The 19591-nt window shown below is 35.6% G+C and overlaps 1 protein-coding gene across 2 annotated transcripts in view; it reads left to right on the top strand.

Annotated features, from left to right (window-relative positions):
- The window catches only part of GABRG2 (gamma-aminobutyric acid (GABA) A receptor, gamma 2), a 210569-nt gene that overhangs the window by 182657 nt on the left and 8321 nt on the right, over positions 1–19591 (top strand). For both annotated transcript variants that reach the window (XM_006897047.1, XM_006897048.1), the window contains exon 7: positions 12314–12466. In XM_006897047.1, coding sequence (XP_006897109.1) covers positions 12314–12466 — 153 coding nt within the window. The remainder of the gene's footprint in view (positions 1–12313; positions 12467–19591) is intronic.

Here is a 19591-nt window from a genome sequence, read left to right on the forward strand (position 1 = left end):
TTTGAACCATGTAGCGTTTCCTTGCACTGTTCTGACGAATACCTCTTGGTACAAGTGTAAGTTTTACATTTGCACAATCAAGTGTTAATAAAAATAATAATGAATCCATTGGTATTAAAGATGACATTATTTTGAAGTTTTACCAGGGTCTTTTGAGGAATTTCCATCTGGCCAGTGCTGAATGTCACCAATAAGCTTAATTTTTCCAATCTGACAGACCAAAAATGATATGTACTTATTTTGCTTTTCAATTAATTGATCACTCTTGAATTTGAGGATTTTTCCTACATTCAGTGTCCTGCTATCTTTTTATCATAGTGAAAAATTAGATCTCTTTTTCTCTAGAATTAGTGAGAATTCTTTATCAGTGATGCTAACCTTTGATTAATATTATTTTAGAAATCTTTTTTAATATGTTGTATTATACTTTCAAACCTTTTCAAATTATTTATGATATAGAACTTTGAATAAGGTTTCATTTTTCCTTAATTTTCTGTGTTTTATTATTAAACCTGAAGAGCCTTTCCAAATTAACATAATAGATATATTTCCGTTCTATGTCTCCTTAGGTAATATTTCCATTATGCTTGAATGAGGATATTCAGTCCATTTTCAATTCATTTTTCTTTGCTAGTTAAAATAAGATTTTACTTCAGAAACAATTTCACCAAGTTGGAAAATATACCAGTTTTCATAGCTATGGATGGTCAGAATCAACCTCCTCAAGTAATTAAGGCTCAGATTATAGTTTTATTGAAATATGTCTGTGTTGTAGTCATTAAATAGTAATCTTATTCCCATTTAACCTTATTTAATTTCATAACCAGTTGTTAAATCTCATAAGGATTCATCTCCATCTTTCATAAAATAATATTTAAGCATAAACAAACACAACAATAAAAACTCTTAAGTGCCATAAAATTGATTCCATCTTAGGGATGACTCTATAGGACAGAGGAGAACTGCTTGGTTAGCTTCTTTGGTTTGTGAGACTACAAATCTTTACCAAAGCTTACTGCCCTTCTTTCTTCCATGTAGTGACTAGTGGTTTCAAATATTAACAAAGAATGGAATGTAGTACAGAGTGTAGCCATGCATATCTGTTCAAAGTGAACTCCTCGGAGTAGTGTAAAATCTATTCAACCATCCTTAAGTGGGATAAGGAAAAAATGAAGAACAATGGTGAAGCAGTGATTAAGTGTTTTATTGCTAATGTGTATTTTTGTGTGCGTGTCTCAAGTTTGCAAAGTATTCCATGAGTGAAAGATCTGGTGATATATTCCTGGGGGAATATTAATTAATTAATTAATTAAAAAATATATACTCATATCTATTACATATGAATTATATATAGAGAGATAGATATAGATGATATAGATATATAGATGATATAGATATAGATAGATAGAAATAGAGAGAGAGAGAGAGAGAGAGAGATAGTACTCTGGTAGCCTATGGGGAAGAAGCTGAGCTGCAATGCTAAAGGCGCGCAGTTTGAGGCCACCAGCTGTCCCATGGGAGAAGGATGGGCAATTTCCTCCCATGCTATCAACTGCCTCAGAAAACCAGCCTGAGGGCCAGCTATGGGTTGGTTCTAACAATATGGTACACAGCAACGACTGTCTATAACATAGTCAGAAAGCTCTACAGAGCAATTTTGCTGTCACTCAGGTTCACTCTGGGTTGGAACCAACTTGACAGTACACAATAACAAGATCTAATTGACGAGTGTTTGAGAGGAGAAATGAGTAAGCATGTTTAAGTCCCGACTTTTTCATAATTCCAGCTGAGTTGTTTTATGTTTAGAGATATTATACATAAACTGTGTAGCACGATGTTCATGTATTGTAGGTCCTCATTACTAGTAGCAAGAAAAAGAATTATTTTTATTATTTCAGTATTTCAGTGAAGAGGGAGACTTCTCTGTTATGAATCATTTAAGTTTTAAAAATGTTCATTTTGAAATAAGAGCTTTAAAACTTTGATAAACACTACATTTAAATTTTCCACTTATATTAACACAATTAAAAAAAAACCCAAAACCACAACTGTCTGAGAGAGCTCTGGTGGCCCAGTGGCAAGAAGCTGCAATACAATCCCAGAAGTACGCAGTTCAAATCCACCAAATGCTCTGCTGGAGAAGGAGGAGCAATCTCCTCCTGTAATAGTCGGATCCAATTTGATGGTACACAACCAAAAAATAATAAAAAGCAACTGTCTCTCTCACTAATGTCAATTGCCTCCTCCTAGATGTAGCTAACACTAATTTTTTAAAAAAGGGGAAATATTGACACATTAATAGGTATTATTTAAAATTATTTTCTCTTCCATTATAGCCTGTGTCTGTGACATTCCAAAATAGGCCAAAAGCAGGGGCCAAACAAACTTATAAACTGCTGTGACTTTAAATAGCTTATGCTAAGATGAATCAATAGAATAAATTTGCAGTGGCTGAATTAACCACCTTTGACTTGGTTGGCATTTAAACCTTTTGGGCTTGGGGAATCACTGATGCGGCACTTTAAGAGGATTTGATTTTATAGGCTCCGAGGCCCCAGAGTTTTTTAAGAATACAGAAATGATGTGGCCTGAGAGATAAGAAGGCATCAGGCTGACACTGTGAAGCCGCTTTACTTTTAAATGGCCTCTTTCCAAGTTTGAATCTGTAATCCAGTGGTAGAAAAGCTTTGGATTTGCTGGCAAAGATGAAAGATGCTCAGAAGCTATTACTTAATAATAAAAATTGATAGACAAGTAGGCCAAAGGAGTTTAGACTTTGACCTAAGGGAAGTAAAGAATTTTATTGAGATAATTATTTTGTTAACTTGATGCAAAATTACAGCCCACTTTTAAAATAATCAGATCATTAAAACCAAAAATATTAGCTATCATTCCTCTTTGTTAAAAGGAAAGAAGTTGCTAACATTGTCTAGATATTTCAGTCTTACAATTTGTACATTTTTATTCATCAATGCTTAAAATATGCAGAAAACTCAAAAAGACTTGGAAATATGAGCAAAATAACTCTCGAATATTATAATTTTTTAATATCTTGTGTGTGTATGTGTGTGTGTGTGTGTGTGTGTGTGTGTGCCATCAAACTGGATCTGACTGGTACAGAAGGAGATTGTCTCTCCTTCCTCAGTGAGCATCTGTTAAAGATTACCATTTTAAAATGTCCATCTTTACTCGATATTTGGGGTTGGGATTTTTCCTTTCTTTTGGTGCCTAAAATAAGGCTTGTATTTATTTATAAAATTCTAGCCAAATAAACAGGAAAGGCATTTGTAGAGCTGATAAGAGATAAATGGTCCATTAGTCTAAAACCTCTGAAATTTGCACTAGAAAAAAGACAGTCCAAAATAATGGGAAGAAATGTTGTTTAAGAAAGACAGAAAGAGAATTTCAAAGGGCGGCTAAAGATAAATTATTATTATTAAATGCTCAAGGAATTGGTGTTAAAACAATCAAAGAGAAGAACATGCTAGCCATTTTCAATTTGAAGTGACGGTAGAACAAACCCAAGCTTCAGGTTGCAATTCTAAAGGATTCTGTGGATAAAATATTGAATGCTAAAGGAAGTATCAAATGAAAATAGAAGAACACACAAAGTCACCACACCAAAAAGTATTGGTCAACACTGATACATTTCAAGAAGTAGCATATGATCAAGAACCAATGGTAATAAAAAATTTCAAACTTCACCGAAAGCATTGCAAAGAATAAAGATACACAAATTGATAAAACACCAGCTGAAATGTTTCAAGAAACAGGTTCAGCCCTAGATGTGTCCTTTATACTGCCCAGAAATTTGGAAAACAGCTACCTGACCAATTACTGTGAAGGCATCCGTATTTGTTCTCATTTTTTTAAAAAGTTATCCAATAAAATGTGGAAACTATTGACCAATTTCATTAATACTGTATGCAAATAAAATCTTGTTAAATATTATTAAAAAGTGAGGGGACCTTTGGTGGCATAGTGGCAAGGAGGTGGGCTGCCAGTCTAAAGGAACATGGTTCGAATAAACCAGCTGCTCTGCAGAAGCAAGATAGGTGATCTCCTCCTGTGCAATGCACCGCCTCTGAAAATTCTCTGGAGGGTCAGCTATGAGTCAGTTCTAACTCAGTAATACATAACAATAACACTTGAAAATGGCTGGAACTGTACATTGACAGGGAACTACAAGAAATTCAAGTTAGTATCAGCAGAGGCCTTAGAATGAGGGGTATCATTGCTGATGTCAATGGATCCTGACTAAAAGCAAAGCGTATCAGAAAGACATTTATTTGTGTTTCTTGACTATGCAAGGATATTTGACTGTGTGGATCATTACACATTTTGTATAAAGTTGGAAAGAATGGAAAACCCAGAACACTTAATTGTGCTTATGTGAAATCTACGCATAGACAAAGAAATATTTGTCAAACAAACAAACAAAACAAAACCCAAAGCAAAACAAAAACCAAACCACTACACACACAAGACAACAACAAAAACTCTGCATAATATAAAGTCAGAGTAGATGTGCATCAGGCTTATAATCTTTCTCCATGACTATACATTCTGTACGCTGAACAAACAATTCAAGAAACTAGATTACATGAAAAAGAATATGGCATCAGAATTAAAGGGAGATCCATCAACCACGTGTGTTTTGCAAATTATACAACATTACCTGCAGAAATTGAAGAAGACCTGAAGTGCTTTATGTAAAAGATCAAAGACACAGCCTTAAATATGGATTACAGACCATATTGTGTTCTTACACGATAATTCTCATCACTGGAAAATAGGCAACATTATAATAGAAAAAGACAATTTCATTTAAGTTGGATCCCATTTGCTATCTATGGCAGTATCAATCAAAAGAGGATATGAGTTGGGAGAATCTGCTGTCAAGGACCTCTCCTAAGTTATAAAGAGTAAGAGTTTCAGTGTAAAGACTAAAATGTGCCTGATCTAATCCATGACACTTAATTGCTTTGCATGCATCTGAGAGTTCAAAATTGATTAAGAAGGACAGAAGAAGAGTTGATTGCTTTTAATTGTGATACTGATGAAAAATACTAAATATTCCATGGATTGTCAAAAGAACAAACAATTCTTTCTTAAAGAAAGTATCAACATGGTACTCCTTGAGGCAAGAATTGTGGACTTCATCTCACATACTTTGGGCATGTTGTCAACAGGCTCTTGTCCTTAGAAAAAGACACCAAATTGCTGAAAGTGGAGGACCAGAGAAAGAGAAGGAAAACCTCAACAAAATGGATTGACTGTATTGATAGAATGAAAAACGTGGATGATCATGAGTATAGGGCAAGTTTCAAACCTGTTGTGTGAGTTGTAATCAACTTGAAGGCACATAAAAATAACATTCTCAAATAATGTTGTTGTTGTTAGGTGCCATTGAGTCAAATACAACTCATAGCAACCATAGGAACAAAAGATCTGAACCCTGTCCTGTCCTGGACCATCTTCACACTTCCTCACACCAGAGCCCACTGTAGCAGTTATCATGTCAATCCACTGATTGAGGATCTTCCTCTCCTTCACCAAACCTCCTCCCTTTCCAGCATCATGCCCTTCTCCCAGGAATAGCACCTCCTAGCAACATGCTCAAATTACATGAGGCAAAGCCTCAGCACTCTGGCTGCACCGTCTCCAAGACATCTGTTTGTTCTCTTGGCCATCCATGGGATGTTCAGCGCTCTTCTCCAATACTACAGCAAAGTTTTGAATTATTTTTCTGTCATCCTTATTCATTGTCCAGCTCTCAGATACATAAAGTGATAAGAAAGACCATAGCCTGAATCAGATACACCTTAGTCCTCAAACTGACATCATTACTCTCAATAATTTGAAGAGATCCCTATCTGTAGATTTTCCCTGAGCAATGCATTTTCTTATTTTCTGACTGCTGGTACCAAGCATGTTAATTGTGGGTCCAAACAAGATGAAGTTCTTGACAATTTCAATCATTTCTCCATCCACCATAATGTTGTTTATAGGTCCAGTGGTAAGAATCTCTGTTTCCTTGACATGTGATGAAATCCATACCAAAGGCTGCATTCCTTGATCTTCTGTAACAAGTACTTCAAGTCCTCCTCACTTTCAGCAAGTAAGGTTGTGTCATCTTCATAATGCAGGCTATTGATAAGTCTCTCTCCAAACCTGATGCCACACTCCTCTTCATAAAGTCCAGCTTCTCGGATAATTTTCTCAGCATTCAGAATGAATAGGTCTATAGAGAGAATACAACCCTGGCATACTCCCTTCTCAATCTTAAGCCAATCAGTGTACCCCTACTCTGTTCACATAAGAGCCTCCTGGCCCAAGTATCGGTTCTGCATAAACCCTCAGACTCCCATTCTTCTCAATGTCAGCTACAACTTATTATGATCCTTACAGTCAAATGCTTTTGCATATTCAATAAAGCAAAAATAGGCATTGTTCTAGTAATCATACTTTCATACAGGATCCATCTAACTTTAATAGTGATCCCTCTTCAGCCACACCTTCTTCTAAATTCTGCTTGAACTTCTGACAGTCTCCTATCTATGCATTGTTCTAGCCATCTTTTTGAATAATTTTCAGCAGTATTGTGCTTGCATGTGATATGAATTGTATATAATAGTGTCTATTTTAAATTGAACAAGAATTCACAATAGTCTAAGAATACTTTCTATCCTATTACAAGTTAGGACACTGGAGGGGCTAAGTAGTATCTAAAATATTATGACTTCAAATTATCTTATATTCAGAAATATAAGAATATAGAATGTATGAAATATAGGAAAATTGAGATTTCTCAGAAATGAAGTGGAAGGGATAATGATCACAATCCTCAACATTAGTGAGTTGAGATGAACTGGTATTGACTGTTTTGAGTTGGACAATCACATATTATGCCAAAAATGAGTGTTTCAAGATCCATCCTGATGATATAATTCTGTTCGTTATGGGATACAATCCATATGAATATAAGAAATCCTGCTAATACAATTGTTATTCAAATTATATGCATCAAATACAAAGCCAATAATGAATAAATTTAGAATTTCTACCAACTTTTGTAATCTAAAATTCATTAAATACAATCAAGATGTATTAATAATAATTGGTGACTGGAATACAAATGTTGGAAACAAAGAAGAAGGAAGGATAACTGGAAAAAATGACCTTGATGAGAGAAATGAGGCTGAAGATTGCATGGTAGAATTTTGTATAATCAGAAATTTAGTCATTGCAAAGAATTGCATTGAAGGAGTACAAAATCAGCTGTTATATCAAAGAACTGACTGTGGATCAGATCTTCAACTACTCGTATGCAAGTTTAAATTGAAGTTGAAGAAAAAGAAAATAAGTCCGTAAGAACCAAAATATGGCTTTGAGTGCATCCCTACTGAATTTAAAAACCATAATGAAAATAAATTTGATACACTGAACACTAGTGACCAAAGACCAGATGAGTAGTTGTCATTTGACATCAGTGACATCATCCATGCTGAAAACAAAAGGTCATTACAAAGACTGACAAAAAAGAAAAGACCAAACTATATGTTAGACGTGCTTTCAAACTTGTATTGGAACAAAAAGAAGCAAAGATAACGATAAGAAATATTAAAGTAAGAGAGCTGAGCCCAAGATTACGAAGGGCAACTTGAGAAGACAAAGCATTTTAGTGAAATGTTCAAGGAGGTGGAGTTTAAAAACCAAAAGGGAAAAACACGCTAAGCGTTTCTCAAGCTGAAATATTTGAAGAATAAATTCAAGCCTTGGATTCCAATATGGAATGATTCTACTGGTAAATGTTGAATAATGCAGGAAGCATTAAAAGAAAATGGAAAGAATACACAGAATCATTGTACTAAAAAGACGTGATCAACCAAGAACCATTTCAGGAAGTACAATATGATCATGGACCAGTAATACTGAAGGAAGAAGTTCAAGTTACACTGAAGGCATTGGCAAACAGTAAGACCCCAGAAATTGATGGAATATATATTGAAGTGTTTCAGGGGGGAAAAAATGGAACCCTGGACATCTCAGATATCTGTCAATAAATATGGAAGACAACTACTTGACCAACTGTCTGGAAGACATATATATTTCTTCTTATTCTCAGAAAAAGCTATTCCAACAAAAACTAGAAATTATAGAAATATTCATAATATTATAAGCAAGTAAAATTTTACTGAAGATTATTGAAAAGTAGCTGGAACAGTATATAGACAGGAAACTGCAGTAAAGTGAAGCTGGATTGAGGGCATGTCATAAGGGATCTCATGACTGATGTCAGAAGGATCTGTGCTCAGGTGAAACTTCTACATATACAAAGAAGCACTTGTCCAAATAGAACTAGGGACACTGCATGGCTTAAAATCAGGAAAGATGTGAGTCATGGTTTTATTCTTTATGCATGCCTATGTAATACATATAATGAAAAAATAATTTGAGAGACTGGATTGTATGTACAAGAATGTTGCATCTGGATGAGAGGAAGAATGATTAACAACCAGTGATAGGTAAATGATACTACCCTACTTGATGAAATTGAAGAATATTTGAAGCACTTACTGCAGAAGATCAAAGATAACAGTCTTCAATATGGGTTACACCTTAACATAAAGAAAACAAAAATTTTCACCACTTGACCACTAAGGGATCTCTGGGGGCATAGTGGTAAGAAACTATGGTTTAATTTCAAAGGCACATGGTTCAAGTCCTCCAGCTGCTCTGCCAAGAGAAAGATAGGAAGCTCCTTATGTGCTGCTTCTGAAAACTCTGGAAGGTCTGCTATAAGTTGGTTCCAACTCAATGACACACAGCAACACAGACCAATAGATAGCACCATGGTGGTAGAGAAATGATTGAAATTGTCAGATATTTCATTTATCTTGAATCCACAATCAACACTCTCAGTAGGAGCTATCAAGAAACCAAAAGACATGTTGAATTAGAAAAAGCTGCTGTCATGGACCTCTCCAAAGTTCTGAAGTACAAGGATGTCAATTTAAAGATTCAAAACATGGAATTTTCAATTGCTTCCTATACATCTGAGGGCTGTACAATGAATAAAGACCAAAAAAGAATCAATGCCTTTGAATTGTGTTAGCAAAGAATATTGAGTGGACGGTCAAAAGAATAAGCAAATCTGTCTTGAAGGAAGTACAACTAGGGTTCTCTTCAGAGGCAAGCGTGGTGAAACTTTGTCTTATTTAGTTGGATACAATAAGGAGAAGCCAGTCACTAGAGAAAGACATCACCCTGGGAAAAGTGGAAGGTCAGAGAAAGAAAGGAACCCTCTCAACAAAGGAATTGACACGATGACTACCACAATGGATTTCAGTGAAGATGGAGTAGATTAGGGCAAGGTTCAGATATATTATTCACAGGACAATTATGAATTGTAGTTGACTTGATGGCACCTTACAACAACATCACATTTAGAAATATCAGAACAGAAGAACTAAAAAGTAACCAGCTAAAAATCTAATTATCATCAGTAAAATATTAGTACCTTGAGATTTTCCAGAATAAATGTCAAATATTGATCCTTATTGGTTTGCAAGGATAATTGATGGTACAAGTCTTGTGATTAGCTGATAAACTGAAGGTTGGCGGCTCAGAGCCATGTGGCAAGATCAGGTGAATTGTTCTCATAAAGCCGAGCAAACTCAATGACAGCAAATAACAACATTTCGGGAAACTGATGTCTCATTGGATGCCCAATTCTTTGTTAATCTCAGTTGTCACCATCATGTCAGTGGTAGACATTATTCATAACTTTACTCAGGAAACACTTCCGGTTTGGAAGAAATTATTTATTCCTTTGGAAATTAGTCAGTGAAGATCTTCTGTCTTGGAATCCAGGAAAGGTACAGAGTGAATACAAAGAATGTCAAAGAAGAACGGGTCTCACTGTTAATAACTCACTCTGTTAAGACAATATACTCCATGTGAGACTTCTAAAACACCTTATTTTCATATCAGTTCTACATCAGCCAAGTAAATAGACATTAAGGCTTGAAGCCAAATGATTAAACTAAAACACATGATTTAGATTTAATTATCCATGTCCTTTGGAACAAAGTATAATTCAGTAACAATAAATCAGTATTGGAAAAGTTGATTCATTTATTTCTTTCTCATGAGGACAGAAAAATTAATTGAATCTGATGTTTTCAATGGATGTAGAGAAAACATACATATAGGAAAAAGAGACATTTTTGAAAATTTCATGAAAGTTCAGTGGGAATCATCCAGAACATATGTCATGAGATTTTTAAAAATAACTTATAATTCATCATTTTAAAAATCAGAAATGTCAATTTAGGTATGTTTTTCATGCATAGTTGTTGTTGTTAAGTGTTGTAGAGTAGACTACAACTCATAGTGATCCTATAAATAATGGATTTGAATGTTATTCTAGTCTTTGCCATTTTCCTCATCTCTAACACACACTTGACCCCACAGTTATTATATCAATCCATCTCACTAAGTGTCTTCCTTAATATTTCTGTTAGCATATACTCTAGATTAGTTACATAAATTCCTGTTTGTAAATATATTCATTTAGGGTTTCCCCTTCCAAAATATTTTGTGTACTTACTAGAAATAAGACAGTGTAGTGTAGTAGTAAGCTAAAATTGGTACCCTCTATGTCTTCAAGCAACCAGAATCCAATGGAAAAAAACGGGAATTATGAGGAGCAATTACTCATTGGAGTGCTTTCCATGATACTCAATGAAAAGTTATTAAAATATATGTCTCAATACAGGGCTAGGCTTAGTTTATAAATTCCGTGTAGTATACTTATTCATGTCAAATACCAAAACTTTCCCTTCTGTATTATATGAGTAAAGATGGTAACAATAGGAAACTGTTACAAATCCCAGGCTTCATTGCAAGTTTGAGAGTAATAGTACAAAAGCACTCTTCTGCGTTGTTACTCCCAAACACAACAATTTATATTGTGTGCATGACCAACAGAACTTGTGAAAAAAGAAAATATGATTACTATTCTAAAAAATGCTTTCTTCCCTCTTTTTGTTGCAGAACTTTTCTTAAAAATAATTTTAATGAACATTTATAGAGAATTTGGATTTCCATTCATTCATTGCTGCACGTTCAAGATTCAAAGTGTTTGTGGTTTGACTGTTGTTGGTGTTTTAACTCAAGTGTGTAACATACATTGTAGGCTCTGTCATTGAGAAGCTATGAAACTCTGTGGCTTCCCAAAAGAAACAAACAAACAAACAAACAAAAAACTGGTCATTTTCTCCCATAAAGTTTACAACCTAGAACACTCTATTGGGCAGTTCTACTCAAAGGCACATGGTTGGAACCCACCAGCTGAGTAAAAAAAAAAAAAATCTACTGAACAGCATCCATAAACAATTGCCATCTTAAACAAGTCATTCAGTCTCTTTAGTGAATATCTCTCTCAATACAAAAAATAAAAACCAGTTTCCACTTTGTTGATCCTGACTCATGACACCTGAGGCATGTCATAGGAGAACTGTGCTCCATAGAATTTTCATGATTGTGACATTTCAGATCCAGATTGGTGAGAGAGCTCTGACAGCCTAGTGATAAGAAGCTGGGCTACAGTCCAGAAGGCACTCAGTTCAAATCCACCAGCTTCTCTGCAAGAGAAAGATGAGCAATCTCCTTTCCTGTGGTTAACTACCTCTGAAAACTCAAGGGAGTGTCAGCTATAGTCAGTTCTGACTCAATGATAATCAACAACAATAACCACAAAGGCCTCTTAGTGAGTTTGAAACCCTAGCCTTTGGCTAGTAGTTAAGCACTTAACCAGATGTCTCAATGATTGTGTAAAAACCCATAGCCATTGAGTTAATTCCAAAACATAGCAAACTCTTAGGACAGACTAGAACTATCCCATAGGGTTTTCAAGGCTGTTCATCTTCACCAGAACAGACTGCCTCAACTTCTTCCTGTGGAATGGCTAGCGGGTTTTAACCATTTAACTTTCAGTTAGCAGTAATGACTGAAACTCCTCCTTATTGTATCCCTTTTATCAAACATAAAAATGTTATTGGCCACATGCTGATTCTAGCACATAGGAATGCTCTATCAAATTTCCTAGGTTGTAAATGTTTAAAGAAGAAGATTGGCCTGTCCTTGTCCATCAAAGGCTCTGGTAAATTTGAAACATCAGTTTTGGTTACCAGCATAGCATGTTACACCAGCAGAGCACCTTGCTCTTGTCTAGAACTCTTAACTTAAAAGTGTGCACACTACTTTTGAGTAGCTGGTCATGCTGTTTACTGTGCTTTGTTCCTAGGAGATTATGTGGTCATGTCTGTCTACTTTGACCTGAGCAGAAGAATGGGGTACTTCACCATCCAGACCTACATCCCCTGCACACTCATTGTCGTGCTATCCTGGGTGTCTTTCTGGATCAATAAAGATGCTGTTCCGGCAAGAACATCTCTAGGTGAGGCATGCTTCTTTGTGTTATAGAATCTGAAAATGAATACCTAGTTACAGTACCTAGTTATAAGCAGCATCTTGGTTTCCCTTTCTGAGCTGATTTCCTTTAAATCTAGCCAACAATTTCTTAGATGTGACATTAGGTTTGTATTTCTTAATTTAACAGTTTTTCCTATTAATGCATTTAGGTTAACTGAAAATCCTTCTATTTCAACTATGTTTTGTGTTGTTGGAAAAAAATAAAAATTTAACCTTTTTAGCAGACTCTTTTTTTCTTCTGATCCGCTAGTGGAGGAGTTTGGGAAAGAAAGTGCTGTGCTGGACTGGTTCGCCACAGCTGATGAGAGTTAATTGTGTTTCTATTCTAAACTTCAGATTCATTGATGTTCTACTACCAAATTGGAATCACAGTTGAACAATGTTGTTGTTGTGTGCCATCGAGTTGGAATTGGCTTGATGACACATAACACTAACTAACACTCCAGCAGGTTCGCAGAGGTTGTAAATCACACAGGAGGAAATTGTCTATCTTTCTCCTATGAAGCAGCTTGTGGATTCATTTGAACTGCCAGCTTTTGGGTCGACCACCAGACTACCAGAGTTCCCTTTTTATAGAATGAGAATAAGAGAAGAGTACAAATCAGAGCCGCTGTCTTCATTTTCTTATTTGCTTAATTATATATGGAATCTTTTGTTATTTACAAGTACAATATTTGGAAGCTTTAGTGGCTGAGTAGGTGGAGATTTATGCTCCCAAATCAAAGGGGATGGTTAAAATCCATTACCTACTAGAATGAATCAAGATAAGCAATCTCTTCCCATGCAATTTAGAGTCCCTAAAATCTATTGGAAAGTAAGTGATGAATCAGTTTTGACACCATAACACTGCATTAAGTTTTTAGTACTATACTACTGGTTAAGTGCAACATGTAAAATTTTTTTGTTAATATCTAAAAACACACATACATGGTATCAATCTCATTTTTAAAAAGATGGTTATTGAGAAATACTATGTTTGAAATTATGTAGGACTTCACTACACTTTTAAGATTCACTCACTCACCACCATCAAGTTTATTTCAACTCATAGCACCCTTTCCAAACAGAGTTCTGAGGCTATAAACTTACTAGAAGGAATCTGCCCTCTTTTTTCATTGTACCTGTTTGTTGGTGTATTTGAACCACAAGAGATAGTTGGCATTTGGTTATAAACAGAACACATTATAGCCTTTGCCATCAGAGCATTTTAATATTATTTGGAATTCATTCAGTTATTATTCATGATATTTCTCTTGGAGAATAGGCCAGTAGAGACACTGAAACTTGTTCTTGAATACAGAATAATTAAAATAAAAGAAGAAATGATAAAGTTAAAGAGTTCAGCATAAGATCACAAATGACAACTCTAGAAGACAAAATATGTCACTAATATGAAAAAAATTAGTTTTAAAATAAAAGGTGCAAAACATACTCAGAATTTCTTGAGCTTAGAAAAAGTAAGGAAAAATAAAAACCACAAGTTGCATTGTTAATAGAAGCAGCAATACAGGCACAATCATACACACACACACACACACACACACACACACACACACACACACATAAAAAAAATTGGTCAATTTCTTTAGAAATAGTTATAACATTTGATTAAAATCCAAAAGTACTAAGGAAGAAGTTAAATCTCAATAAAGTCATTGGTGAAAAACAAGATTCTAGGAACAAACAGGATTCTAGTCAAAAAGTCTCAACAAAGAGATGGAATGTTGATCACCTCTGGTGGAAAAAAAATGAAACACCCTATGTCGCTAACCAACTGGAAGAGATTTACATTTATGCAAATTCCAATGAAAGGTGAGCCACTTAAATAATTATGAACAAATAATGAACAGAAATAATGGACCAATAGTGTTGTGTGTGTATATCATATACATAAAGACTATATTTATTAATGTCAGAAGAGTCTTGGCTGAAAGAAGAGAATACCAAAAGATGTGTACCTGTTTTGTTGACTAAGGTGGGGTTATAGACCCTGGAGTATCAAAGGGTGTAATGTTAAAGGGTAGATATTCACCAACTTGGTTTTGAAATGTGACCAATTTGGTTAACTGTGGCTGAGATGATGGGGCTGCTGACCAGAACTTGGTGTTAGAAATGTTATGCACAAGGGGCAGGTTAATGGGCTCTGGTGGGGCTGAGATATTGGCTGTCCCCACTCCAAAAGTCAAGGGAGAAATTACTATCTCATTTGGCCTACAAATTGTAGCTGTAGCCCACGTCAGAAAGACTTCTGTTCAGAATATATATGTTAATACCCAAAGGTCAGAGTTATTGATCTCAGAGAATATATTTTTTAAAGATTTAAGAGATAATGGAATTGTTTCTTATTTTCTAACAGTAATACTTTCTCACTTTTCAATTTCTCCCATTTGTAGTAGAGATATCTATGATATACCATTTCTACAATTATACTTCGGAAGCAGATCAATGTTATGTTAGACTTCACAGGTTCAAAGATGAAGAGAAAGTTTGTTGTTGTTGTTATGTGCCATCGAGTCGTTTCTGACTCATAGAGACCCTATGCACAACAGCCCTAAACCCTGCTCTATCCTGCGCCAACCACACCGCCTCTGACACACCCATCCCGATTACCCCAGTCACTGAATCAATCCATCTCAAAGAGGGTCTTCCCCTCCTGCGCCGTCCCTCCACCCTCCCAAGCATGATGTCCCTCTCCAAGGACCCGTCCCTCCTGGCAACATGTCCAAAGTATGTCAGACGAAGCCCCAGAATCTTTGCCTCCAAGGAGTAGCTTGGTTTAATCCTCTCCAAGATGAATCTGTTTGTTTTCCTGGCAGTCCATGGTACATTCAGTACCCTTCTCCAGCTCCAGGATAAAACATACCTAATATTTATCACAAACTCTATTTAAATGCTTCAGAAGATGAAATTTTGCACTTAGAGTTGATTTTAGATTTTTAGATGATGTGATAAGATAAATGTGTTTTGCAGATGGCAAGGAGATGAATTTTAGGGGACCAAATGGTAGTATCCTGTTATAACAACACTAGATAATGAAGCCTCCAATGAATCTTGATTCAAACCACATACAGAGATGATGATGAATATGACCTTTAATGTCTCTAAATTATAGTTTCCCGTAAATTATGTCTAATTTCTTGTACTCAACTGGTAAGATTTTATTACAGCTAACTAAAGTATTGCTTTCCATTCTAAAGTGTCAAAACTATTTATTATCGTTATTTTTCGACAGAATATTCTCTACCAAGTTATTAAAATGGAGAGCAGAAATCATTTAGGGAAAAGGGGGAAGTGGAAAGTCATCATTTGTACATCTGTCCCTTTTCAAACCTGATTTAGTTTTCTGTCTCTTTTAAAATGAAGTTATTCTGATTTATCTTGTTATATGTGGTTTTCTGAAAAAATGGGAACTTGTAGAAATATCCTATTTAATAGTTTTATCTTGCCTAATGTTACCTGGGGAAACAGATCTATAATAGATTTAGACTAGAAAGAGAAAACTGTTTAAAAGGGATATGTGATTAGGTATTATTGTCATGATAGGAGTCCAGAAGGATGGACCTGGGGGGGTGGGGGCGGGGAGGGATTGTAAAACAATGGGGAAACTTTTCTTTTACTTTTCAAAGAGAAAAGTGTACTTGGGGGGAGGGGTGGGTAGGGAAGAAAGTGCAATAATAAATGAATGGAAATCCAAAGTCTGTAAATTTTCATTAAAATTAATTAAAAAATGATAAAAAAAAAAACATGTCACCACTGGAACAAAATAAAATAAAGCAAAACAGAGTGAGAAAGAAATATGCAGGTAGTGCAGTTTAGCGACCAGTGATTCTTAATTTGTCTCAGATGTGGCTTGGTTGTTGGTATTTAAATAAACTATTCCTTTAGATGATGTTAATATGCAATCACGTGTTCTAATACTTCCCTAGATTTTATTGAGCTTCATTATCTCTTTAATAGTTTAGAATTAAGAGTTAAGCCAGACGATTGTAAACAACTGCAGGCCTTAAGTTTATGTGGATAGAATAGTTGGAGCCATGTTTTTCGATTAGTGAAACAAACAAATACATTATAGCTTTAGGACTTTATCATCCAGGTTATTTAAGGTGTTAACATCTCTCACATCAGCATTTTGGAAAATGGGCAAAGGTATAGTTACTTTTCATCAAGCAAGTCTCATTTCTTTGTGGATTTAAAAATCTCATCAGCTATATTGCTACTATCTGGTTGATCAGTTAAAACTAGCACTTTCCTTGTCCTATTATTGAGCCATAGTAGTTTTCTAGTCTGTGGTTAAGGAAAAAACCCTGAAAATATTATGAAGTAACTATTCCACAATCTACTTGTACATGTTTATGATAAATTTCAATTCAGGCTTACTTTGCTTACTTATTCATTTGTAGTGAACAGTTATACAATTTTTCACCACAATCAAAGACTTGGCTTATAAGTACAACTGATATCCGTCCCTCTTCCAACCCCACAACACCTTCCCAGAATCCAAAACTATTTTCAAATGTTCAGTCTCTTCCAAGGAAAAGGATCTACTAAGCAAAGTAAACTTGAATTTACTTGTACTTAGTTATTAACCTGAAATGAAAATTTTCCCATATTGTGTGAAATTATGCACAAGTAAACCAGTGCTTATCATGTTAATTGGGTAATCTGCTCCTGCATATCTTCATCAAGAATCTATAATAGCTTTACAGGACCTAAAATTTTATTTATATATTTTATGTATTTACTCTTCTTGTATAGGAGTTCTAGTGGCCTACTAAGTGAGGATTTCTTTTGACAATTTAAAAGCAGATTATTTTAATCCATCAGCTGCTCCATAGGACAAAGACGGGATTTTGCCTTCCATGTAATTTGTTGCTGTGTACTGTCGAGTCAGAACTGACCCATAGCTGATTCTCTAGTGATTTTTCAGAGGAAGTTTAATCACATGAGAAGAGATATCTCTCTCACACAGAACAGCTAGCGGATTTGAACAGCATGCCTTTGGTATGATCAATTAAGAGTTGGTTTTGACTCAGTGACAAAGATCTGTGTTTGAGTTGATTCTTGTTTCAGTTGTTGTTGTTGTTATGTGCCGCCGAGTCGCTTGCAACTCATAGCAACCTTATGTACAACAGCCCTAAACTCCGCTCTGTCCTGTGCCAATGGCACTGTTTCTGACACACTCATTCCGATTACCCCAGTCACTGAATCAATCCACCTCATGGAGGGCCTTCCCCTCCTGCGCTGTCCCTCCTCCACCCTCCCAAGCATGATGTCCTTCTCTAAGGACCTGTCTCTCCTTACAACATGTCCAAAGTATGTTAGATGAAGCCTCAGAATCCTTGCCTCCAAGGAGCTGCCTGGTTTAACCCTTTCCAGGATGAATTTGTTTGTTTTCCTAGCAGTCTATGGTACCCTCAATACTCTTCTCCAGCACCACAGCTCAAAGGTATCAATTCTCCTTCTATCCTCCTTAGCCATTGTCCAATTCTCTGATGCAAAAGTCCTAATTCATGGTCACTCCATGAACAACTGAAGGAAGAGAAACAGTGGTTGGTCCTGTGCCATCTTTTTGACAGGCTTGGGATCAGACCATTGTGAGTCAAAGAGTTTCCTTTGACTGATTTTTTGCAAGTAGAACCTGGGATTTTTCTCCCTAATTCATCTTAGTCTAGAAAATCCACTGAATCCCATTAAGCATTATTGCAACATTCAAGCCTTCACTGACAGATGGTTGGTGACTCCATGAGGTAAATTGGCCGGGAATCAAACCTGAATGTACCTCCTAGAAGGTGAGAATTCTGTCACTGAGCTACCAAAATCCCTAAATATTCTTAGAGAGAAAATATGACAATGGTTCAGAACATAACATTTGAAGTCAGAAGGCCATAGTATCACATCTTTAACATTTACTGACTTTAACAAAAGTCATAGTCTTTCTGTGATTTGTTTCTTCATTTAAGGAGAAGAAAATACAGATAATTGCTTGTCTTTAGGAAGATCTTAAATACATTAAGTGCTTTGTAGAACTGGGCAAAGTATAATAATCAATAAATATTAATTGCTGTTGAATGCATTAAATACACTTCCCACCAACCATGAGTAAAATTCCACTTCTCAAATGTGGATTGATCTTTTTTATTTTTATTTTTTTTCATATACCCACTATTCTTTGATTCATTTGGTAAGCATTAAGTTACAGCAGCTTGGTCACCTGTGAAGGTATAATGGTCAAGAAATATGGAATGTCTGACTCTCACAGCTAATCACTCAGTCAGTCATTGTCATTGAATTAGAAAAAACTCAGAGTCTACCCTCTGTTAGGTTTCTGAGAAGGTAGACAGTTCTGCAGGGCCACTGGTATATTCAATCCGCTCATGAGGTGTGGCCTTTGGGATAGTATTTCACTATGCCACTAGGGCTCACTCTATAAATATAGAAATTTTTTAAAATTGTGGATTATTTAATAATTAGTAATAATAGTGTAGAAAAGCCATGTTTTTATAATCATACTTCTCTTCATGACCTCCCTTATCCATTTAAGTCTATTATTTAAAGTTGTTTCAGCTAACGCTTAAATTCCCTTTTGTGTGGTATTCAAACAAAAATAGCAAATAGAACAAAAATAGTACAAAATGTACTTAGGAAGATTGTACGTTTTGTTGATATTAAATGAACTAAGTATAGATTAATTGAACTAGAGAGTCAGATGTATCTCTGAAACATAGCTAAGCCCCACAAAATGACTCTGAAGAATTAAATCTTAATACATAGTCTTGCAAGTGTGTGCTACACATCAGAGAGCTGGACAGTGACTCGGGATGATAGAGAATTGATGCCTTCGAGCTGTGTTGCTGGAGAAGAGTGTTACACTATGGACTTCTAGGAGAACAAACAAATCTGTCCTGGAGAGGGTGAAGCCAGGCTGCTCCTTGGAGGCAAGGATTCTGAAGCTTCGTTTGACATACTTTCGACATTCTGCAAGGATAATTGCAGAGGGACGTCATGTTTGGAAGAGTGGAGGGACAGCACCAGAGAGGAAGACCTTCAATGAGATGGTTCGATTCAGAGATTGTGGTAGAGGGAGTATGTG

The sequence above is a fragment of the Elephantulus edwardii genome, unplaced genomic scaffold (assembly GCF_000299155.1).
Source record: "Elephantulus edwardii isolate Elephantulus edwardi_28Jun2011 unplaced genomic scaffold, EleEdw1.0 scaffold00197, whole genome shotgun sequence".
NCBI classification, from domain to species: Eukaryota; Metazoa; Chordata; class Mammalia; order Macroscelidea; family Macroscelididae; genus Elephantulus; species Elephantulus edwardii.